At 24.5% G+C, this 21,824-nt stretch overlaps 3 protein-coding genes across 4 annotated transcripts; 2 read left to right on the top strand and 1 right to left on the bottom strand.

Annotated features, from left to right (window-relative positions):
• Positions 1–1,600: 1,600 nt before the first annotated feature.
• On the bottom strand, positions 1,601–8,813 carry LOC114129577 (serine/threonine-protein kinase unc-51). 2 transcript variants are annotated; one of them, XM_027994364.2, is made up of 21 exons: positions 8,460–8,813; positions 8,148–8,260; positions 7,920–8,012; positions 7,439–7,489; positions 7,339–7,371; positions 7,225–7,261; positions 6,900–6,950; positions 6,690–6,815; positions 6,456–6,529; positions 6,183–6,343; positions 5,921–6,105; positions 5,782–5,854; positions 5,428–5,518; positions 4,620–4,709; positions 4,307–4,412; positions 4,126–4,236; positions 3,801–3,850; positions 3,524–3,728; positions 3,135–3,271; positions 2,936–3,071; positions 1,601–2,869 (listed from the first exon to the last, which is right to left on the bottom strand). In XM_027994364.2, exons 2-21 carry the CDS (start codon positions 8,235–8,237, stop codon positions 2,778–2,780), a joined length of 1,992 nt encoding a protein of 663 aa, XP_027850165.2. In that variant the 5' UTR covers positions 8,238–8,260; positions 8,460–8,813; the 3' UTR covers positions 1,601–2,777. The 2 variants fall into 2 exon arrangements, with proteins under 2 accessions (XP_027850165.2, XP_027850164.2); XM_027994363.2 differs by having other exon boundaries at positions 8,475–8,813.
• A 977-nt stretch (positions 8,814–9,790) lies between these two features.
• Positions 9,791–12,722, top strand: LOC114129581 (protoheme IX farnesyltransferase, mitochondrial). The gene is made up of 9 exons (XM_027994367.2): positions 9,791–9,956; positions 10,080–10,230; positions 10,305–10,512; positions 10,572–10,767; positions 11,554–11,729; positions 11,834–12,016; positions 12,122–12,256; positions 12,338–12,464; positions 12,538–12,722. Exons 2-9 carry the CDS (start codon positions 10,138–10,140, stop codon positions 12,623–12,625), a joined length of 1,206 nt encoding a protein of 401 aa, XP_027850168.2. The 5' UTR covers positions 9,791–9,956; positions 10,080–10,137; the 3' UTR covers positions 12,626–12,722.
• Positions 12,723–15,255: 2,533 nt separating this feature from the next.
• Positions 15,256–19,082, top strand: LOC114129583 (uncharacterized). Its single transcript, XM_027994374.2, has 5 exons — positions 15,256–15,478; positions 16,874–17,009; positions 17,753–17,838; positions 17,930–18,086; positions 18,549–19,082. The coding sequence occupies exons 1-5, from the start codon at positions 15,404–15,406 to the stop codon at positions 18,785–18,787; spliced, it is 693 nt and encodes a 230-aa protein (XP_027850175.1). The 5' UTR covers positions 15,256–15,403; the 3' UTR covers positions 18,788–19,082.
• Positions 19,083–21,824: the final 2,742 nt, after the last annotated feature.

Here is a 21,824-nt window from a genome sequence, read left to right as displayed (position 1 = left end):
ACACCATTGCTAACAAAAAACGATTCTGAGTAAAGCTCAGTGGATAGCATTACATTATCAACAATCTATAATTTGTTATATAGTTAAATAAATAGATACATCTAAAATACAAAAGCAGTTAAAAAATATTATGCTATTATAAAATATCATATTTTTTGTACTTAATTAATATTTGTTTTATATTGTATTTTACATAGGTAGTTACGACACCCAAATTTGTTACAAATAATTTTAAAATATTTTATGTAGGTACTATGTATATTTAATTACCTTGGTAGGTAATACGATTTATGAAATAAATTAATTAAATTTGTGAAATCGTATACGTTTTTTCTCATTTAACCGATTTTATTTCGAGTATTGTTTCGAAAATCAAAAAATGACTTGTTTAAAGTACCAGCTCAAGAACATAAGTTTTCAGAAAAGATGCTACACTTCCTACACTTGATACTTTTGGGCAAGTTTAGGAGGAGAAAAAGTTTTTCCAGAATAAAAAAGAAATAAACATCATTGTAAAACCAATACATTCCTCGCTTCACTCAGAATCTAAAATTTTTGTATAAATAGCTAAGAGTTGAAAATTTAATACAAAATTATCCTTAAGTTTAGCTTACAATAATTATAAAAGAACATACATTTTGGTGTATTTAGGCCATTAAAATATAAACCACCTTTTTCACCAATCACTGAAAATTATATCCTAGGCTGACAAATCTTTTTTCAAAATCGTTTTTCGTATACAATATGATACCTATCATTGGATTCAAATTTAATATTCCTATAATATATAATAGTGATCCACACGGCACCTAATATACAGCAGAGCGGTACCCACTTACTCGCGTTTTTAATGTTCTATTATAATTTATTTGTTTTAAATAGTTATTTATTTATAGCTTCTAAAACCATATTTTATATCGATATTTATATATTTAATAGGTATATGACTTGTCCTGGGTGATTCATCAACGCCCAAACCAAACTGCTTAGTATAGATTCTAGAGACTTGGAATTTTGTACAGAGGTTCTTCTATAAGCAATGTAAAGCGCATTATGAAAGGATTTTTCAAAATTCGAATTTTAAAGGGTTGCTCAAACGAGGATTTTGAGTTTTACGATGGAAATTTTTGTTTATAAATAGTTGCTATAACAACCTGATTTATGTGTTAACACATTTATCACTTTATTATTACAGCTAATTATTATTATTAAATAACGCAAAATTACAAAATATTAAAGTGCATTGAAAAGAACACTGGCCAAACAGAAGCTATAGTTATCACTGGGTGTGCTAGAGGACTAGAGGGGATATAGTTTTAATCCCGAGAATAACGTAGATTCCAACTGATAATCCCTTTGTGTTTAAAAGAATACTATTTTCACTCAAAGTTTGCTTTGCTATGACTATTAATAAGTCTCAAGGACAATCATTGAGCATGGCAGGAATTGACTTGAGAGAAGAATGTTTTTCACATGGACAGTTCTATGTCGCATGTTCTAGAGTTAGCTATGCCAGTTGGTTATTTTAGCCCCAAAAGCAGTAGAAAAAATAATGTTTAAAAAGAGGTAGGTATTGAGATGAATAAAATAAGTCAAAATAAATATTTTTTTTTGATTTATACAACACCATAATGTATATTTTTTGCCGACTTATGATTGTTACAATACATGGGCAATCTAGGATCAACATATTATCTAAAAGCAGTCTGTAATAAGTATAAAAAAATGATAAAATAAAAGTTAAAGTAGGTAACACAAAAAACTGTACACGGGCGAAGCCGGGTTATTCAGCTAGTTTGTAATATAACAATGACAATAAATATTATTATCCACCAATTTCCATCATGATTAAGAAATTAACAATTTTCAATAGTACCTATAACCAAGAACAAATATAATATAACATAATATAGTATATAATATACAGTATTTATATTATATAAATATATACAAGCATTCATGATATTAATTACTTCATTAGTAACAAAAAAAATTTTTCTCCAATAATAGTGACATTTTATTAATTTTAATTAAGTTCTACTTTGAATAGTTATTTTTGTACTTGTAACTTTATGATTATTATTTAAGCAATACAAGGAATTTAATTAGATATCATATAATAATATGATGTGAGCTAGTGAGCAATGTAGTTTATAGTTAAGTGATAGAAAATTATTAGGTATGGGCATTCTGTTAATTCAATTTGTTAAAATTAAACTTTCAAAATACATTAAATTTTATTAATTATTAATATTTAAATATAAGTATTAAATATTGTAAAATTTATTTTTAGTTTTTAAATATTCATACATGTATCATATAAATACTCTATAAAATAATTTTGTAAAATTTCACAAATACGACGGAATTGTAAAATATTACAATAAAAATTATTCTCTTAGAATAATAAAAAAACAATAAAGATGGTAAATAAATATTATTGAATTATATATAAATCACTGTTTACTAAATATTAAACAGTTATTTTAAATTGGTATTTAACTTATCGATTACCGATTATTTATCTATAATGTAATCGTAATTTACAAACAATAATAAAAATTATATATCAAAATTATAATCATTTTACATAATAAATAATAATTATTACATAGGGATAGAGTTGTTAGTGTAAATATTATTATGTTTCAATGATTTAGTTTAATAGAGAAATTAATAAGGACCATGTCAAATAACATATTTTTACATATAAATACTAAAGACTAGAATATTGTAAAGAAAAGAATTAGTAAGCACATTATTATCATTTATCAGTATTAATAAGTTGAATTGTTGCCATTAACTGTGTTTGAGTAAACATAACCTTGGTCTTGTAAAATAGACAATCTTTTTTCAACTGCATCTCGATCTGGGTAAAATAAAAATGTTGAATTAATTTTTATAAATTTCATATAAATAATTATGTATTTATTACATCTTATTAATATTTCTTTGTCGCTCGGAGAATTTACTTGTTGAGACAAACTATGTAAGAGGATTTGTGCTGTCTGATAAGATTTAAAATAATCATATGGTGTATTGCCCAGTTCTTTTAATGCTGCTTTAGCACACTAAAATATATTTATTGTAATAAAAATATTAAATATAGAAATATAAGTTCTAGAATTACTTACAATTTCTACAGCATAATCATATAATAACTTTTCAGCTGTAGTAGTGGATGATGATGTATTATGTAACATATTTGGTACATTGATTTGCTTACAGTCATCCAGAACTTTATGAAAAGTTTCATTAAGCTGTTGTACCACTATAAATTAAATTTAAAAAAAATACATGTAGATAATTTAATTTAAATTTTATGTATTAATAAATGATAACTATTATTGTTAAAATATTGTTTTAAGACATTCAACAATAAATATCCATTTTCTTGTTAATTGTTGATTGGTAAAATAATTGATTTATAAGTATAAAAAATGCACAATAGATTTAAATGTATGTAAATTAAGTTTAAAATATATTTTTTCTATTAAATATTTTAACTAAAATTTATTCTTACCATTTTTAACATTTGTTGAAGGTTGTAAACGACCAGCTTTAAGTTCAGATGTAGCAATACTTAAACTAGAGCTAAGTAATTGTAATGCTCTAATTAAAAGCACTAATCGTTCATAACGTGGTCTTTTAGGAGAAGCACATTCAACAATACATTCAACCAATGCTAATACGAAATTAAGTTTGGCTAATGTTTCTATGTGTTCTTTCTAAAACGTAAAACAATTATAGAATTAAAGTATTTTTAAAAATAATTTATAAAACAAGTAATTTAAATTTACTTCTAATATTGTTTCTTGCGGTAGTTCTGGAAAAGTTATGTTTCCAAGTTCTAAATAAACAAATATTGAAAAACAATGATTATATTAAAAAAAATTTTTAATATAAATAAGTGTAAAAAATAAAGATAATAGAAGTTTTTGATTCTTGTTTGTTAGCTAGAAGATTTTACAAATTACACTTTTTGTAAATACATTAATCATTAAAAACAAGCGATATCAGCACATCAATAATCACATCCCAATAATAATTTTGTTCTTTTTCCACAGGTTTTAACTTAGTTTTTAGTGTACAAGATTAATAATATTGATATGTTGTATAATATACCAGGTAAAGTCATAGTGCGGTTATTATTACTGAAAGGCAGGCCAACTGTTCCTATTTTTTGATTTGTGTTAAATGTGAACGGTTGTGTGTTCAAAATTGGTGAACTTAGAACTAAAAACAACAGAATATAAAGATAAAATTAATATTATTTTAAAAACTATTAAGTTAAGACATTAATTACCTGATTTCTTTAATGGAGAACTTGTTGGTGTAAAGTTCCATGTATTATATGGTGGAGTTTCTGAAATTCTTCTTCCCGATGGAGGAGTTCCGAGCATAAACTGAACCTTATTTTTTTTAAATAAATAAAAATAAATTTAAGTTATTTTATTGTATTAAGACAGCAAAACATTTATAATATTATGTATATATTTAGACTCTCAAAATATTGTAAACATGCTATATTATCATACTAACAGATTTTTATAGCAGGGCTTATAGTTTAATCTTGTATAAATTAAAAATAATAATTAACTTAATAAAACTATACTTACTGATGGCGGAGATATAGAACAGAAATCAGGTCCACTTATATTCTTCGAAGTTCTTGGATTCATTGTAATTGGCTGAGATCTAGGTACAGACTAAAATATCATAATTTTAATATTAGATTAAAAATCTTAAACTGCAAACATTTCATAGCCACATTCATGCAAATTAATATATTAATTTATGTCAATTTAGCTAAATATTATAATTATTAATAAACTGTAATGTTAACTATATTTAAAGAAATACTTAGTGTAGATGGTAGTATTATAATTTATAACTTTATTTTAGAGCAAATAACAAAGGTAACCAATTTAAAAGTATGTATATATTATTTTCCATTTATATTCTTTTCACTCTAATCAGTATAATTTTCAGTAAAAGAAAGGGTAATAAAATTGTATATTTTTATTATTAAATCTTTAGAAATAGTGTTGAATTTATCATATTAGTATATTATTTAGTTGTCAATTTATTAATTAGGCAATCAATTAATTATACTAGTTATGTTTAAATGTACAATGAAGTCAGTGGAAATAGTAGCATTAAGTTTCTTGAAATTATTTTATAAGAATAATATATACCACTGTAAAAGAAAGACAAGAAATGTATTAATATGTATAAATAGTACATCACTTATGTATTGTTTGTTAAAATTTTGACACCCCCATTTGTGCCACAATCAAAATCAAAATCAAAATCAAAATATATCATATCAAATCACTTTTCTTAGAATTTAAAAATTTAGTACAATAAAAATTAGTAGTATTAATTTTATTTTCCAATTAAAAATGTATTTAGTCTATAACTTACTTTCAATGGAGATCGTGGATTATTATAATCCTGTTGAGCTTGTATGGAAAGTGTACTTGGTCTTGGAGGGCTAGCACTAATTTCTTTCTCGCTATAAAAAGTAATTAAATATTATAATAAAAAAAAATAAATAACTTAAGTAGTTAAAATGCAACTAATTTTTAATGAAGAGAAAATTAAATCAAAAAGTACAATATTTTATGTTTTATAAAAAAAATAATACTTATACATGAATTAATATTTGTTTACATTCTATTATAGTTTGATAACTAGAATATAATAAGTATAGATGTTAATATTTTATTAACAAATATAAAGTTTTTGTAATTTTAATATAACTTAATTACTACTTACTGATATGCTGGTATGTTTGAAGGCACTATTACATATTCATCAGAAAGATCAGGACTGACTGAATATTGATAACCTAGCATGTTGAGTTGAATAATTAATTTATATTAATAAAAACAAAATTATTGACTGTTTAACTAACCTTGATCAAAAACTGATGGCATTTTTGGGCTGTTAGCAAGTGGAGATGGCATCGTAACTGGTGGAGGTTTCATTTTTAAAAAGGCATGATCAAAAAAGGTTTCAAACGATATTCTATCCTTTGGATTTCTCTTTAAAAGACCATACAATAAGTTTGATAAATCTGATGATGTGCCTGGAGGTATTCTAAAGTTAGAATAAAAAACAACAATAATAATAATTTTTACTTAATTAAATTTTAATATCTTATTAATCAAATATACTTTGGCATTAAATTGCTAGTTTTTTCATAAATTTGTTTTAATCCTGCAGGTGAATTGGCGAAGAATGGAGCTTTACCAGCCAAACATTGAAATATAATTGTACCTAAACTCCACAAATCTGCCTTAGCATCATATTGTAATGACATAATTACTTCGGGAGCCTAAATAGTATTATACAATTAAATACAATTTGAAACATGTATTTTAAATTTTATTCATCTAAATACAAGCTGGTTGAAGTAGTTTTAAAACAAATCTATAATTTTAATTTACCATATACATTGGAGAACCACACATAGTAGCTGCCATTACTCCTTCATCCAAGCATCGAGCAAATCCAAAATCGGCTAAGAAAAGGTACTTACAGATTAATAACTATATAGTATACATAAGTTTTTAAAATAAACTTAAAATAATTTTTTATTTAAATTTTATAGTATTTTGGTTTTACCATATATACGTTATTTATTTTTAATAATAATAATAATATGTTAAATTATTAATTACCAATTTTTAAAGTAATTTGGTTAGGTTCTGGATAACGAGTTTCTCCTGAAAACTTCAATAGGATGTTTTGAGGTTTTAAGTCTCTGTGAAGTATTCCTTGTTTATTAAATTCATACATTGCTCCAGCTGGAATACAAAACAATTGTAATATTTAATTTTAATATATATATGTATATATATATAATAATCAGTTATATAATGATAACTTACCAAGTTGTCTTAAAAATATTTGTATCGTGTCTTCACTTAAACATCCTTTAACTGCGAAAGTATACATACAAAAATTTAACACAGGGATAAACTGTTATCCAAACAATCACACATCTTATCATTTTGATAAAAAATGATTGTTCTAAAATATTTTAAATCATTCTAGGTATAATAGAATTGTAAAAAATAAAAATTTATAAATCTAGCAAAATTGTATTGTAAAATTCATGGTAATTTAATTAAAATAAATGTAATTTTATTATATAGAACAATTTCTAACACACATTAGGTTTTTGGTTAAATATTAAATAAATTTATAAAATACCATTTAAATAATCTTGTAAATCACCGCCATTACAATACTAAAAAAATTTACAAAATATTAATTTAATGAATAAACATAATAATTTTAAATTAAAATAAATGTTAATATCCATACCTCCATAACCAAATGAAATGCATCATCAGTATCCTAAACATAGTTTATATAATATTTTAATTTAATTAATTTAATTTAATCATATTAATATATAACTTACCAGACATTCCAAAAGATGTACAACATTATCGTGTTGAAGAACTGTTAGTTTCTAAAATAAAAATTGTTTGTTACTATTAATTTTGTTACAAAATATTAATATATAAAATATATCATTGATATTGAACCATTGGTATATTAATTAGTATGTTGAAAAATTGAAATAAGGCATTATCTAAAACACTGATTTAACTTACAGTTATTAAATAATAAATATACAAGTTATAGGTTGTGAAATATAAGATAATAAAGAAATATGACGTGATAATACAGACTACATTAGTTGAAATAAAATAGGATACAATTATAAATATATAACAATACAAAATTAATAATAACCTGTATAAATATAATATAGTAATTGTATAATTATATGACCAAAATGTAACAAGCTTTTATTTTTAAAAGTACTTTAATTTTAAATAAACAATATTTTAAAGAAATTTTATAACAAATATACAAAATAAGCTTAAAATACTTACCCTCAGAATATCTATTTCTTTTTTTAGTAGACTTTGTGTTTTTGGTATATTCTTTTTCATTATTGTTTTTACAGCTACATCCATGTCTGGTTTCTGTTTAAAATAAAGGGTATAGTATAGAAAAATATAAGTCATTTTCATTTGTAATAATCAGTATTTTAAATAATAATAAAATAAAAATATTTTATAATTGTTCTTAATAACTCTACACCTTTTATAAAAACTTACTTTTCTAGAGCGTCCCTTGAAGACAATAGCAAAAGCTCCAAGTCCCAAGCGATTGGCACTGTTATATTCATAATCGCCAATAATTTCCATTTTATTTATTCAACGACTGGATTCTAAAAACAATAATTGAATATTTTAATATTCAAATAGAGGAAACAAATTTATTACAGTCTGACAAGCCACACATATTCATATAAATCTGGAGCATTATTCAATAGCCCATAAATAATGTTTTCTTTTCATTTGTTAACCGTTCATGGTTAACTTAAAATACCTAGCCACCTAGGTAAATAATTGTTGATGAAATCTTACCACGAATGTACGTACTTGTGAATTATTGTATGCGTTTGAGTAAGCTATTGGATCTCGGAAAATTATTCTAGAAGAGTGCAGAAATGCCAGAAACTATATGTACGGTGTTGATTTCATTACATGATAATGTATAATGTTTAAATGTTTTGTAAAGCAATTAAAGAATGTAAAACATTTCGTATTTTTAAATCCCAAACACGGTATTAAGAACCATTTTCTAATGATAATGAGTTAAGACAATGCTTTACATAAATACGGAATTTAGTATAAAATAAATACAGCAGTAATCGAGTTACACATTTATAATCACATATTAGCGATTCGCATTTCGCATACTATTAAATATTGATACATTATCATTTGCCTAGAGTCTTACGTGAACTTATCACGTATAATAGTTCACGGTCTTTGTAAGAGATAGCACGGCCGCCGCATGGGGTAATAATCATATTGTTCTGTGATCATAGAGTATAGACATAATATTATATTATGTCTATGCCAGCGGTTCCCAAACTTTATTTTGTGCGGAGCCCTTTTTAGGATCAAATTTAGCCGCGGTGCCTTGATGTGAATACCTCGAAAACGGTAAACTTAATGAGTTTAACGGTGATAGTTATAAGAGTATTACTGCTCCTTTTGAAATCTGCCACGGCTTGTACAACTTGTACAATAATTCAATTTAAGATTTCCATTACTATGTATTTTTGTTTTACTCGAGGCTAGTATAATATTAGTATGATACATTTAATTTATGAGTCTGTACTCTGTAAAGCAATATACCATTAATAATGATTTCAATATGCACTATTGAACTTCACAAAATATGTTATTAAATGAAAATAATTATGCTATTCTTAAAACAAATTAAAATTTGTAGGTGTTATTTCAAACATATTATATTGGCACTGTTAAGTTTTCGAATAAAATATTATTAACTAATTATTTATTTGAAATAATATCAAGTCATCACTCTTAGACTTTAAATATTATTTCTTGATTTAAGAAATTTGCAGATGCGAATTAAAAGAGTTTGCCTGACATATTTTTATGAAATTTAGGATTTTTAAATATTGTCATGCTTAATACTTTATATGAAATGACGGTTTAAGATAGAATATCATACACAGATATAATAGATGTATAGAATCTGTGATCCCATATTCCCATATTCCAATAAAATATCTTAAACCGTGAACCTACATAATTAAAATTAAAAAAGTTTATAAAAGCTTTAAGCTGATACAAATAACGACATGAAGTTGGGAACGTGTTATTGAATGCTATAATAGTAATTGGTAGTAGGTATCCGAAACCACGACATTAGTATCGAAACGAATCGCTATCAACAACATTATTTTCACACGATCAGTGATAAGATATATTTTTTTGGAATATTTTGCATTGGACCGACGTTCAATGCGAACTTTGAATAGATTTTGAACTTCTAATATCTGAATACTACGATTTTCACATGTTCAATGGGCTTAATTTTTTCAGGTATGTTGGTGTAGTCCTCATTAATATTGACGCCGGACGGTTAGAACTGGTGTTTTACTGGTTGACTTAATTTAATCCTTGTATGTTGTTTTGGAGGTCACAATGTAAAATTTTATTTTACAGGCTTATTGTATTAAAATGATTGAGCTTTTAAGTTCAATACAGAAGTATAAAATACACCATGAATCATCTTATAAGGGCCATTCAACGCGATGGTTTTCATATCAACAAAAATGTCTATAGTTGTTCAACATGTTCTTTTATTCGAAGACAGGTAAGTAATTTGAGTGATTCTCTGTGATTAGCTAGATCAATTACAAAATAATTCACTATTTTGATTTAAATTAGATTTCACAATCAATATCAAAACCAAAGCCACTTATTGCTAATAATGTAACAGTTGATAAGCATTTACCAATATTGCCAGATATTAGACCACCTGCAGTAGTAGGACCTGTTGAAAAAAAACGTAGTGACCAAGAATGGACAGAATCAAGAATATATTTGAAAGATTTACACCAACATTATTTAAAACTTTCAAAGAGTCGACTAACAAGTAAACATATTTATTGCATAATATTATGACATAAATTAAATTTTGTTTAATTTTATTAGGTTTGGTGGTTGTAACAACAATGGCTGGTTATGCAATGGCACCTGCTCCATTTGACTTAACAACTTTCATACTTTGTAGTGCTGGTACTGGTATGGTATCTGGAGCAGCAAATTCTATTAATCAATATCATGAAGTCCCATTTGATGCCCAAATGTCTAGAACTAAGAATAGGTTACTTGTACGAGGCATATTAACGTAAGTAATAATAATAATAAATAATAACAATTTTATTTTAGTCCATGTAAAAAATATCATTTGAGTTCTATAATATGTCTAGAATTAGGTACTGACTCAATTTTTATATTTTTTCATACCATGTTATGGTTAATGACAATATTATTGGCACTTGGATTTTTTTTTTTTATATCATTGTTTATAGAATAAAATACTCAATAAACTGCTCTATAATCAATACTAATAGCCATACTCTAGTACCTATATTAACTTAAATCAATTATGAAAACTATTAAGATTATATTAAATAATATAGTTAATATAAGTTTTAAAATTTAAACTTAACAAATGCTAAATAATATTTATTACTATGGTCATTGGTATAGCTTATTCAAGAGCCTTGGCAATATTTGGCACGTATTGTTGGTATCGCAAAGATATTTATATTTTATTTTGATAGTGTTAAATTAGACTATGCATTTCAATGATAGGTATATACTATATATTAATTTAAACTTATATAAAATTTTCATCATAAAATATTTAACAGTGGTGATCATTTAATAACTCTTAGATAAGAATACTAAATTATACCATATAATTAATATCATAGTTGTTAAAACTTATTAAAATAGTTGAGTATTATTATTAGAACTATTATAAATTACTTACTGAAGATAGTTTATTTTATACTTAGATTATAAAAAAGGATATACATTTTTTTTAGAATGGCAAATATATTATATAAAAAGTGATATTAGAATATTACTAGAATTGATAGATTGTAATTTAATATTAATTTTGTAGACCAATACATGCTCTTACATTTGCGGCAGTTAGTGGATCATTGGGATTAGTAACTTTATATTATGGCGTAAATCCTGTAACTGCTGCTTTGGGTGCTGCAAATCTGTTTTTATATACGTCCATTTACACACCAATGAAACGTTTGAGTATTTTAAATACCTGGATTGGTTCAGTAGGTAATTGAATACTTAATATTATTTTATATTTGGTAGTGTTGGTTTATTTATTGTGTTAAATTTTTCTACTAATCATTATTTATAATTATTTTTAATTTTTTTAGTTGGTGCAATTCCACCATTAATGGGGTGGGCAGGTTGTACTGGTGGTGTTATAGACTCTGGTGGTTTATTACTCGCTGGTTTACTTTATGCATGGCAATTTCCACATTTCAATGCACTTTCTTGGAATCTTAGACCAGATTACTCAAGAGCTGGTTACAGAATGATGTCTGTAACTAATCCAGGTTTGAATTAATTAATATATTTTTCTTAACACCAAAAAAAAAAAAAAATGTTTAAAATATAATTGTGTTTAATATTTATGTATTTTGTCTTTTATGATAATAAAGGTTTATGTAGAAGAACAGCATTACGCTACACTATTGGAATATTTGGTTTATGTTGCGCAGCACCATTCTGTGAATTGACTAACATTTATTTTTCAATTGCTGTTGCCCCATTAAATGCTTATTTTGTGTACTTAGGTATGTATATTTTTTAAAATTTTTTTATTTTTTTGTGTATATTTATGCATTATAATATATAAAATAATATTTTTTTGGCAGCATGGAAATTTCATCAAAAGTCTGACAGTAAGACTTCACGTAGCCTATTTAGATTTTCTCTTATACATTTACCAGCATTGATGATTTTATTATTTGTCAATAAACATGGTTTGTGGTCAGGAAACAGGTACATAATATCTTAAAAATACTAAAAAAATAGCATAGTAAATTAGTATAAAATATAATTTTAAATTTTACAGCAAACCAAAAGAAAATAATGAAGTGATCACAGTTAATAAGGATGAAAAAATCATTAGTTCAATTTTTAAAAAAGCTGAACCATTATAATTTTTATATTGTTCAAAGGTTCTATAGTTTCTTCATTGTTACTAATTTCATTTCAGTTTTGATGTTAAATAAACAGAATAAAGCAATTTTGTTGAATTTTATGCTGTTTTTATTACTAAAAATATAGATAATTTCATAATTTATTATTTTATTTAGTCTTCAAGAAAATGGTTATTGTATCATTTAATATTTTAAGTTAAGATGATGTCAGCACACTGTTAATTTTCTCTCTCTGACCTATGCTCAATATAGTCAAAACACGTTTATGGAGAATCATTTTTTTTTTTTTTATTGAGTAATCTTAGAGTAAATAAAATCACACATTACAAAAACGATAGAAAATAATAGTTTTGAGGGTATAATATCAATTTGTCTAAATATTGTCTCAAAATAATTTAAATATTATTTAAATTTATAACTTTTTTTTTTTTGAAAGTCGAATACAAAATCAAATAACAATCAAATATAAAACCGATATGTCATACCCTAAAAAATATTATCATCTATAGTTCTTGTAATAGGTGACTTTACTCTAAGATTTCTCAAAAATTATAACAAAAAAACAATTTTTGGTGAAAAAGTTTTGCGCGTGGGAGTGAAAGAGAAATAAAATATTGCGCTGACATCCTTTTAGCTAATTTTTGTTTATTAATAGAATAATTTGTTTATTAATAGAATAATTTATTTATGAATACTTTTCTTAGTAGCAGAGACATAGTTAGAAGCATAACATTAACCAGGATATAAATTAAATACATTATATCTTAAATATTTTTTTTTATTTTTATCAGCTAACTAAAAATTCTTTTTTGATATTGTTTTGTAATATTGTGTTCCTGGCATTACTGCAACTTAGCTACAACTTTATTTAATAATATTAAAAAAATAAAAATAAAGTTTAAATAGATAACTAAACTATTAACTTTAAAAATAAAATTATCATATAAGAAACAATTTGAAGTTTTTTCATTTGTATGTTTTGAGTTAGTTATGGTTAAATTAACTGTAGAATACTTTTAATGAATATTAAATTACATTTGGTTAAAGTTAAAACATGCATTTTTAAATTGATTTTTTTACTTCAAATAATAATTATACATATATTTCCATTTATTGTCAGACTAAAAAAGTGATTAATTTTTATAATTTTATTGTTATATTTTGAATTAAAATAATGTTCATCACTTTTTTTATTATGATTTATGAGTTTATGATTAATTGATAAATTTTAGTTATATTGAATTTTTCTACATTAAAATACTGAGGTGGTACTAATGAAGTAATGATCACAATTATAAATTTAAAACTTAAAATCATTAATCACATAATTTAAATAATAATTTTAAGTAGTGCTTGTTTAAAACAACACTTATTTAAATGTTAACATATTTTCAGTTGATAAATAGCTTTAACACTTGGGAAAATATTTGAGAAAATTAAAAAAATATCAAAGCTAATTTATTATTACACCCAATTTTCTGTAAAAATAATATTCTTATCTCAATAATTAAAGCTGGTATAGGTACTTTATAATTTTTTAGTTGTTTAAATACCCTAAAAGTATTCATAGAAAAAACAATCATAATCTATATACCTGTTATATAAATGTAAAAAATAGAAATCTTTGTCACGCATGTTATCCGAAACTACCTACTCATCCGATTATTTTTATTATTTTTTTTTCTAAATAAAATAATGTAGGTACTTAGTGCGGAACGGTTTAAACATATTTAAAACATAATGCCTCAAAAACATAAAAGTTATTGAAAAATTGAGTTATTCATTTCGTCAAAAATTAGAATTAACAATTGGCAAATATGCACAAAGATATTTTTTTAATCCGAGATACCAATTATTAGTTAGGTATTATAAGAAATTAGTAGGTAGGTATTTTATTGAATAGTTGATGTAGTACAACAGTTTAAAACTTTTTTGTTGTTTTTGGTTTACACTATTTAAACTTTATGAGTTATTAGTTTTTGGGACAGAATGATATTATGATATTGTGATTGATTTATGTTGAAAATAGCATCTATACACTAAATCATAAAACTAAAAACATTATTTATCCACACGCGTCACGATAAACGTTAGCATTATACAACATGATTTAACACGAATACATTTATTTTTGAAAAAATAATCTTTTTAATGAGCGTTCGTAGCAAAAATCAATTTTTTGTATTACAATAACCCCCTAGACGTAAGTAGTTATCCTCTTTATGTTCCTACACTGGATGATATTCACCAATCGGTATATCTATATTATTGTTATTAATTGCTATAATATTGTATTTAACTGGCGTTTGGCATGACATACATTTAGGTTCATATAATCACATGGTATATTGGTATATTGTAAAAATGTTATGCAAATTGAATTCTGATTTGTAAGTTTGTAAACTAAAACTGAACTGTGCAGTAGGAAGGTATCGAAGGTACATTTATTGTTCATTATCTTGGTCGGGATCAGTCATTATTCAATTTATTATTGAAACATGTCATATACGTATTCCTGTAATGTGTATATAATTAGGAAATCAATATACTCAAATGTATAAAATAATATATGGATGTACCGTGTATGTAACTACATACTATAGCTACCTCTATATCTCTATAATCTATATACCTATACTATACAAGTATGCAATAATTGTGTAAAAGTCTAAATTCATTCTAAACCTACCTATACATACGTATTGGTATTATTAAGCTGTACATCTCGGTCTAATGATTTCAGTTCAATGGTTCTGCTTAAATTTCAATTAATGCAAAATGCCGTTGATGTATACGTTTTGTACATGGCTGCCCTTACGTCTCGGTACTATCATCGTTGGATTAATATCTATAGTAAGTGTATTATTATATTACCTGTAGTAAAAACATCTTTCTTGTTGCAGGTTCCATTTATTGCCTATTTGATAGATTTATCGATTGATGTATATTATGTTTAAATGGCTATATAAATAGTTGAGTAAACGCGTAGAAGTAATCTTAGACACATAAATAATTGGCAAAAAAAAAAATTGGAACCTAACTGTTAATATTTTCTAAGAATTTATGCTAGGTCACTAGATTTACATTATCGAGTGATCTAATTATCTATTAAATTAAATCAATAATAATTGGCGCGTCTATACCTATAGTTAGGTATCTCTTGTAGTGGATATACCTAAAACCACTAAAATTTAATTTTACAGCGTTATTTTTTACCTATAATAATAATAATAATAATAATAATAAGTAGGTATAGGTAAGTGTAATTACTGTAATAAATAAAGGCATCTAAATGGCTTCATATTATTCAATTACAATTTACAAGGCTATTCTGATTCACCGAGTATGTAAACTCCTCATTCTTTTCTTTTATAATAAATTTGTTCAAATTTTAATTTATATAACTATATAATATAGCCGACCTTAGTTAACTCGAAATTTATGGGAGTATTTAAGTCCGAGTTATCCAAGAATTCGAGTAATCAAAAATCCAATTAAAACATTTTTAAATACATATTTTATTTAAAATAATACAATATATTATTACTATGTATGTATTTACAATATTTACATTTTACATACATACATAATTTTTTCATTTATACAATAATATAATAATATATATCATTTTAAGAACAAATAAATAAAAAAAAATCGAAATTTTGAGTTACTTACGAAATAATCGAGTTAAACAAGATTTTTTGCACGGTTTAGATATAGGAAATTATAGGAATCAGGCCATCAGGAGAAAAGTTTGTGGTATTAGCGATTTCGATTTAAATAATAGTTAACAACGTTCTACTGTATTTTGTTTTTAAATAGGTACCTTCAATGTTTACTTATATTATTTTAAGAAGGTTTTGTGATATATCCTAACCTTTTCAAATAAAGATCTTTTCTTCTTAAAAATTGGTGATCAGATGATTTTTGTAAAAAGTTTGATGTAGGTACCTATCTAAATTGAAATTCCAAAATTGAAAGTTTTAAATTTCAGGCACTGTTGTAAAATTAAAATAAAAACTAGACGAATTTTTTTATGAATAAATAATAATTGGTGTTGTTTCTAAGAAAATTTAGGTAGGTACTAGGTACCTATGTATAAATAAAAAGTATACTTTTTGAAATTGATCTTTCTTGCACCAAGCTACAGGCTTTTACTTACCTACCTACAGGTAACTTATAAAAAATATGAACGTAGTGTAAAACGTAACTGTAAACTAATTTAATGATTTAAGTTGTTTTTTTTAGATACAGTCAATTATAATCGAAATGGTTTGCATTCTGAGTTTAAGTATGACAGATACCATTTCTTCTGAAATCAATAAAATGCTACGCTCAAATAACATGGTTTATACGACAGAGATTTTCAAAGCAATTGAAAAAGGTTACAATTAGACATTTTAAAATACCTAGTTAAGTATACTTTTTGTCACGCCTATTGCTGAATGTTTAATTTTTGATGTCGGTTGAAACGTTGGAAAATGTTTTTTTTCAGTCTACATTCTACATAGATTGGAAATGTTATTATTCAAATCAGAATTATTAATATAGGTACGTGAACGTGCCCATACGTTTTTTCTAATGTATAATATATTTATACATAAATACTAGCTGTATGCACTATGACTATGCTTGTATGTTAGTAGATGGGTTACTCTCGTGTTGTTTTGTGACACAGTTTAGTGAGAATAGTAAGACAAATTATGGATTAACGTAATATCGATTGAGGTGGTTTCGGAGGCGGCAGAAGAATGATTAAAAAAAATAGGTATATCTTCGTGTGGCTCGTGTGACAAGACGACAATAATACGTCTTAGGTAAAATAAAAATGAGTTCACTTTTTAGGCTTGTTACATAATATGCTATATTCTTACGAATTATCCAATTTGATGGAAAACCTATAAATATAATTTAGGAATTCAACAAATGTGTGAAAACAACAATTGATAAGTTAGATCCAATATTATTAGAATTAAAAATAAAATATTCAATATATTATTATGATTTATGGTAAATAACAACTAATCAATGAGCGTGTTTAATATTAAAAACAATTATTATCTTATAATATAGACTACCTATATGACTTTATATATTATTAAATTTTAATATCTATTATTATTATAGATCCGAGGAATTATATAACAAATATTATGATCTACTTTTTGTTGTATACTATTAGTTGTGTTGCGTTAATATACGGAGCTTTTAAGGTATAAGTACTAATTTATTAAATAGATTATCGTATAATATTATAATATTAAAATTAATTGTATTTTAATATTAATTATTCTTTATTTTTAGAATTCAATTATTTTAATACTACCATATATTATTCTGGAATTCATAAGACTATTTATCATATTTTACTCGGTGATAACATCTATGATTCTAATAAAAATTAATGTGTTGGATTTCTTATTCCTAATTTTAATTTCTGTAATTGGAGTATTTCTTTTACGTAAGTATTTAAATATTATTTTCATTATTAATAACATACGTTATAAATCAATTAAACAATAGTTTTAAATACCTATTGAATACAATTAATATATTATATTTTATAAAACGACTTATATTAGTTAACATAAATATTAAATTAAAATGGTAGATAGGTACATAGCCACATAGGTATTACTCTATAATTTATACTTTTATAACTTTCAAGTTATAAGATTATCTTAATAAATATTTTTAATAAAAATAATAATCAACATTTAGTTTTGTTAGTATAATTTATTACTAAAGACAAATTTAAATGTTTTTATATTCAAGAAAATAATAATAAAATAATGATAGGTATAATAATGACATTTACGATAGAATTTAAATTAGAACTATGTAAACAGCTTATTGCCGTGTATTACCAATAGTAGTTTTTGAGTTTTAGATAAGTAAAGTAATTAAGACATTTTTATTTTAGAAATATTGATTTATTTGTGGTGTTGTCCGTTGAGTTTGGTGCAGTGTTTGTTATTGAACAAGAAATTATTAGAGTCTCAATCACGAGAAGCTGTCGAGTTGAACAACAGTGTGCTGCCGAAGACTGCGGTAAACAATCAAGACGTCGTATATGATCCGCTATCTGATCATTACGGGTGGAGACCATTCAAACCGAGCTACAGTTATCCATACGAAAACATGCCACAATACGAGTACTAACTGCTTATAGCCACGCAACTACACAAAACAATTAGTGAAAAATATAGAGTACGTACTTAATACCTTTTATAGTTTTATGCTATGCTGATGGGTATTTTAAAATTTAAATAACCTTCAAGTGCATTGATTCGGATCGTGAAGTAACCACTTTTAAAGATGATGTTTAAGTATTGAGGTCAAAATATATTTTTTTTCAATAACTAATTTATTTCACGTAATTCAAATAATATTTTTGTACAACAATATTCTTGATTAATATAATCTGTTATAATGCATTATACAAATAAACTTATATTTTACACCAATATTTAGCGTTAAATTTATTTATCTATACTTACCAACAACTTATGACTTTAAAATGATATATTAAGCAAAAATAATATTTTTTATATAGAATATGGAGAAATTTTATACAAGGCACAATTATTTGAAAATTTATAGATTACCTACATTTCATTTTATTTTAATTTTGGCAAAAACTGTCAAGTCCCTAAAACAACATAAAAATAAGCATAATTATAGATTATTGATTCGTTTTACAAATTATTTAGAAACATTCACTTTTTACTATGTAAAGAGCTAATAAAAATATATAAACTCTACTCTTTATAAAATAAAATTATTGTCGTTTTTATTATATTCATTTTTCGTACATTTCTTAAGATTGTATTATTATAAATCATTAATTACCTAGTTTATTATACATTTAATATAAATACTATTATATTATATTACTTCTATACTATTCATAGCATAGATATGTGAGTACTGTGTGTAGTTGCAGGATTTTATTTGAGGAGGGTTGATAATTTATTATTATTATTATAATATAAGAGATGCTTTACTAAAAGCTCATTTGAGTATACTTGGGGAGGCTATGCCATCGATAGGTATTATTATTTTAATAATAATCGAATAAATAGTAACAAAACTAGAGTATGCATTGGTGAGTTTAATTATATTGCGTAATAAATAATAATAAATATAATTTGTAAATATGGCGAAACTTGGACTAAACGTTTCGCCTTTTTGTACTCTTCATTTAAATGAGTGTACCTGTGACCTACCTCATATTTTATTTTATTGTCTTGCTCTACAGGTTAAACGGAAAATTCTATTCAACACTCTTAAACCTCTTAATATTCCTTTCAATCTCCACTCTATTTTAAACATCAAATCAGTTCTCCTATAAAATTGATAATCACCTTTATTTTAGAGGTTAGCTTTATAATATAGTTTAAAAATTGATGTATTGTTAATTATACCTTGTATTTTATTTCATTATAATTGTCAAGTTGTTTAAGTTTATACTACAGTAGGTAGGTACCTACTATACCTAGATTATAATAATAATAATAAAAAAATACAGTGAAGTTTAAAAACCATAGTTATAAGGATTAGTATTTTTGTACAAAACAAACGATACTTTTTACTATTTTTATTTTTTACTGATGAGTAAATTCATTTTAAATCGATCAACATTTCTATTTAATTTAATTAATTTAATTATCTAGGTATTTAATTTCTACATAAATGAATATTTAATTATATTATATTATTTTTCAATTTTTGTTAGCTCTTCTCACGTGTAACATTGAATTTAGATCGATTTGATTGAAATCGTATTGAATATTTTTTACAATATTATATGATGCCATGATGGTATGTGAGATGTACTATCATGCATCTATAGTTTATAAGTTCAGTTAGTTTTTTAAGCGTTAAACAATAGGCAATCTGACAATGTGTCATGGCCATGATTATTTTATAGATTCAAAACTAGTAATTTAATATAAATGAGACCAGTTGCAAAAAAATGCTATGAACCAATTGTACATTTGTATATATAATGCGATATATCTTAATATATACTGCCTATTTTATATTGTTTCCTCGATACAACAAAAGTATAGATGAATGATATATGTATATGAAATACATTATATATATACACATTATGATTTATGACCTACATACGGATCTATACATTTAGGCTTTGTAAACTATAGAGTTATAGTGTTATACCATGTATGAAATTTTTCGAATAAATAAAAAAGATTATGTAGGTAGTTAATTATTATCACCTTATAGTTTATACCATGGCTTTAAAAGCACTTGCCTTTGCAGTGACATATACAATCACAGTATCAAAATGCATGTTTTTTGTCTAAATCATTTAATAATTAACATCTAGATTTAAATGCCCTGAAAACTTTTGAAAAAATGGTATAAAACATAATCGAAAATTCCCTAAAAATGACTTTTAAATGAAATAATTACCTACCGACATTTTTTTAGAGGCCCACAATTATACACAAACACAATCGATTAGAAATCAATGGTTTAACTTTAGTTATAACTTATAATTCATACTTATTAAAGGACATTTTTCGGAACAGTTTTATTTCTTTGAGGAATTGAAAAAGAATAATTGACGAATTTTCTGGGTTGAGTGATAATATTTTGCATAGATTGTACGAGAGCATTAGTGTATCGTGTATGTTTGTAGTCCTTTATCTGAAGACATTCATTTAACAGGTGTTTTTCTGTAGTTATGGTGTATTGGTGTTGCACATGGTGGATTTACTTTATTGTTCATTAGGTGCTCGTTGTCCGTGGGTGCATAATGTGTGACCGATTCTTAGTATGTAAATTTTATTACAGTAAGAACTACACCTATGCAGTTTATACATTATATTTCATTACTATTCTATAATATACAGTTTTTCATCGATTTTAATCTACTGTTATTAAATATATTATAATACATATTGTATTTATAATTGTAAATAAAAAAATTACTTAATAAATATTAAGTTACAAATGATTAAGACTAATAATAATTATTAAAATGTTTGAGAGCCTATATAATTTGTCTAGTTATTAAAAAGCGTATATTATGTATTTATTAATATGAATATATTATTGGTTTTACATATTATTTTCACGCTTTATAATTTGTATAGTGTGTTTATTTTTTGCTAAAAACTCTATACGTATTATTGATTGTTTGAAGTTCAATGATTTAAAACGGAAA

This window comes from Aphis gossypii, chromosome 2 (assembly GCF_020184175.1).
Source record: "Aphis gossypii isolate Hap1 chromosome 2, ASM2018417v2, whole genome shotgun sequence".
In the NCBI taxonomy this organism is placed as follows: Eukaryota; Metazoa; Arthropoda; class Insecta; order Hemiptera; family Aphididae; genus Aphis; species Aphis gossypii.
The sequence above is the reverse complement of the archived record's forward strand: the minus strand, read 5'-3'. Positions and strand labels throughout refer to the sequence as shown.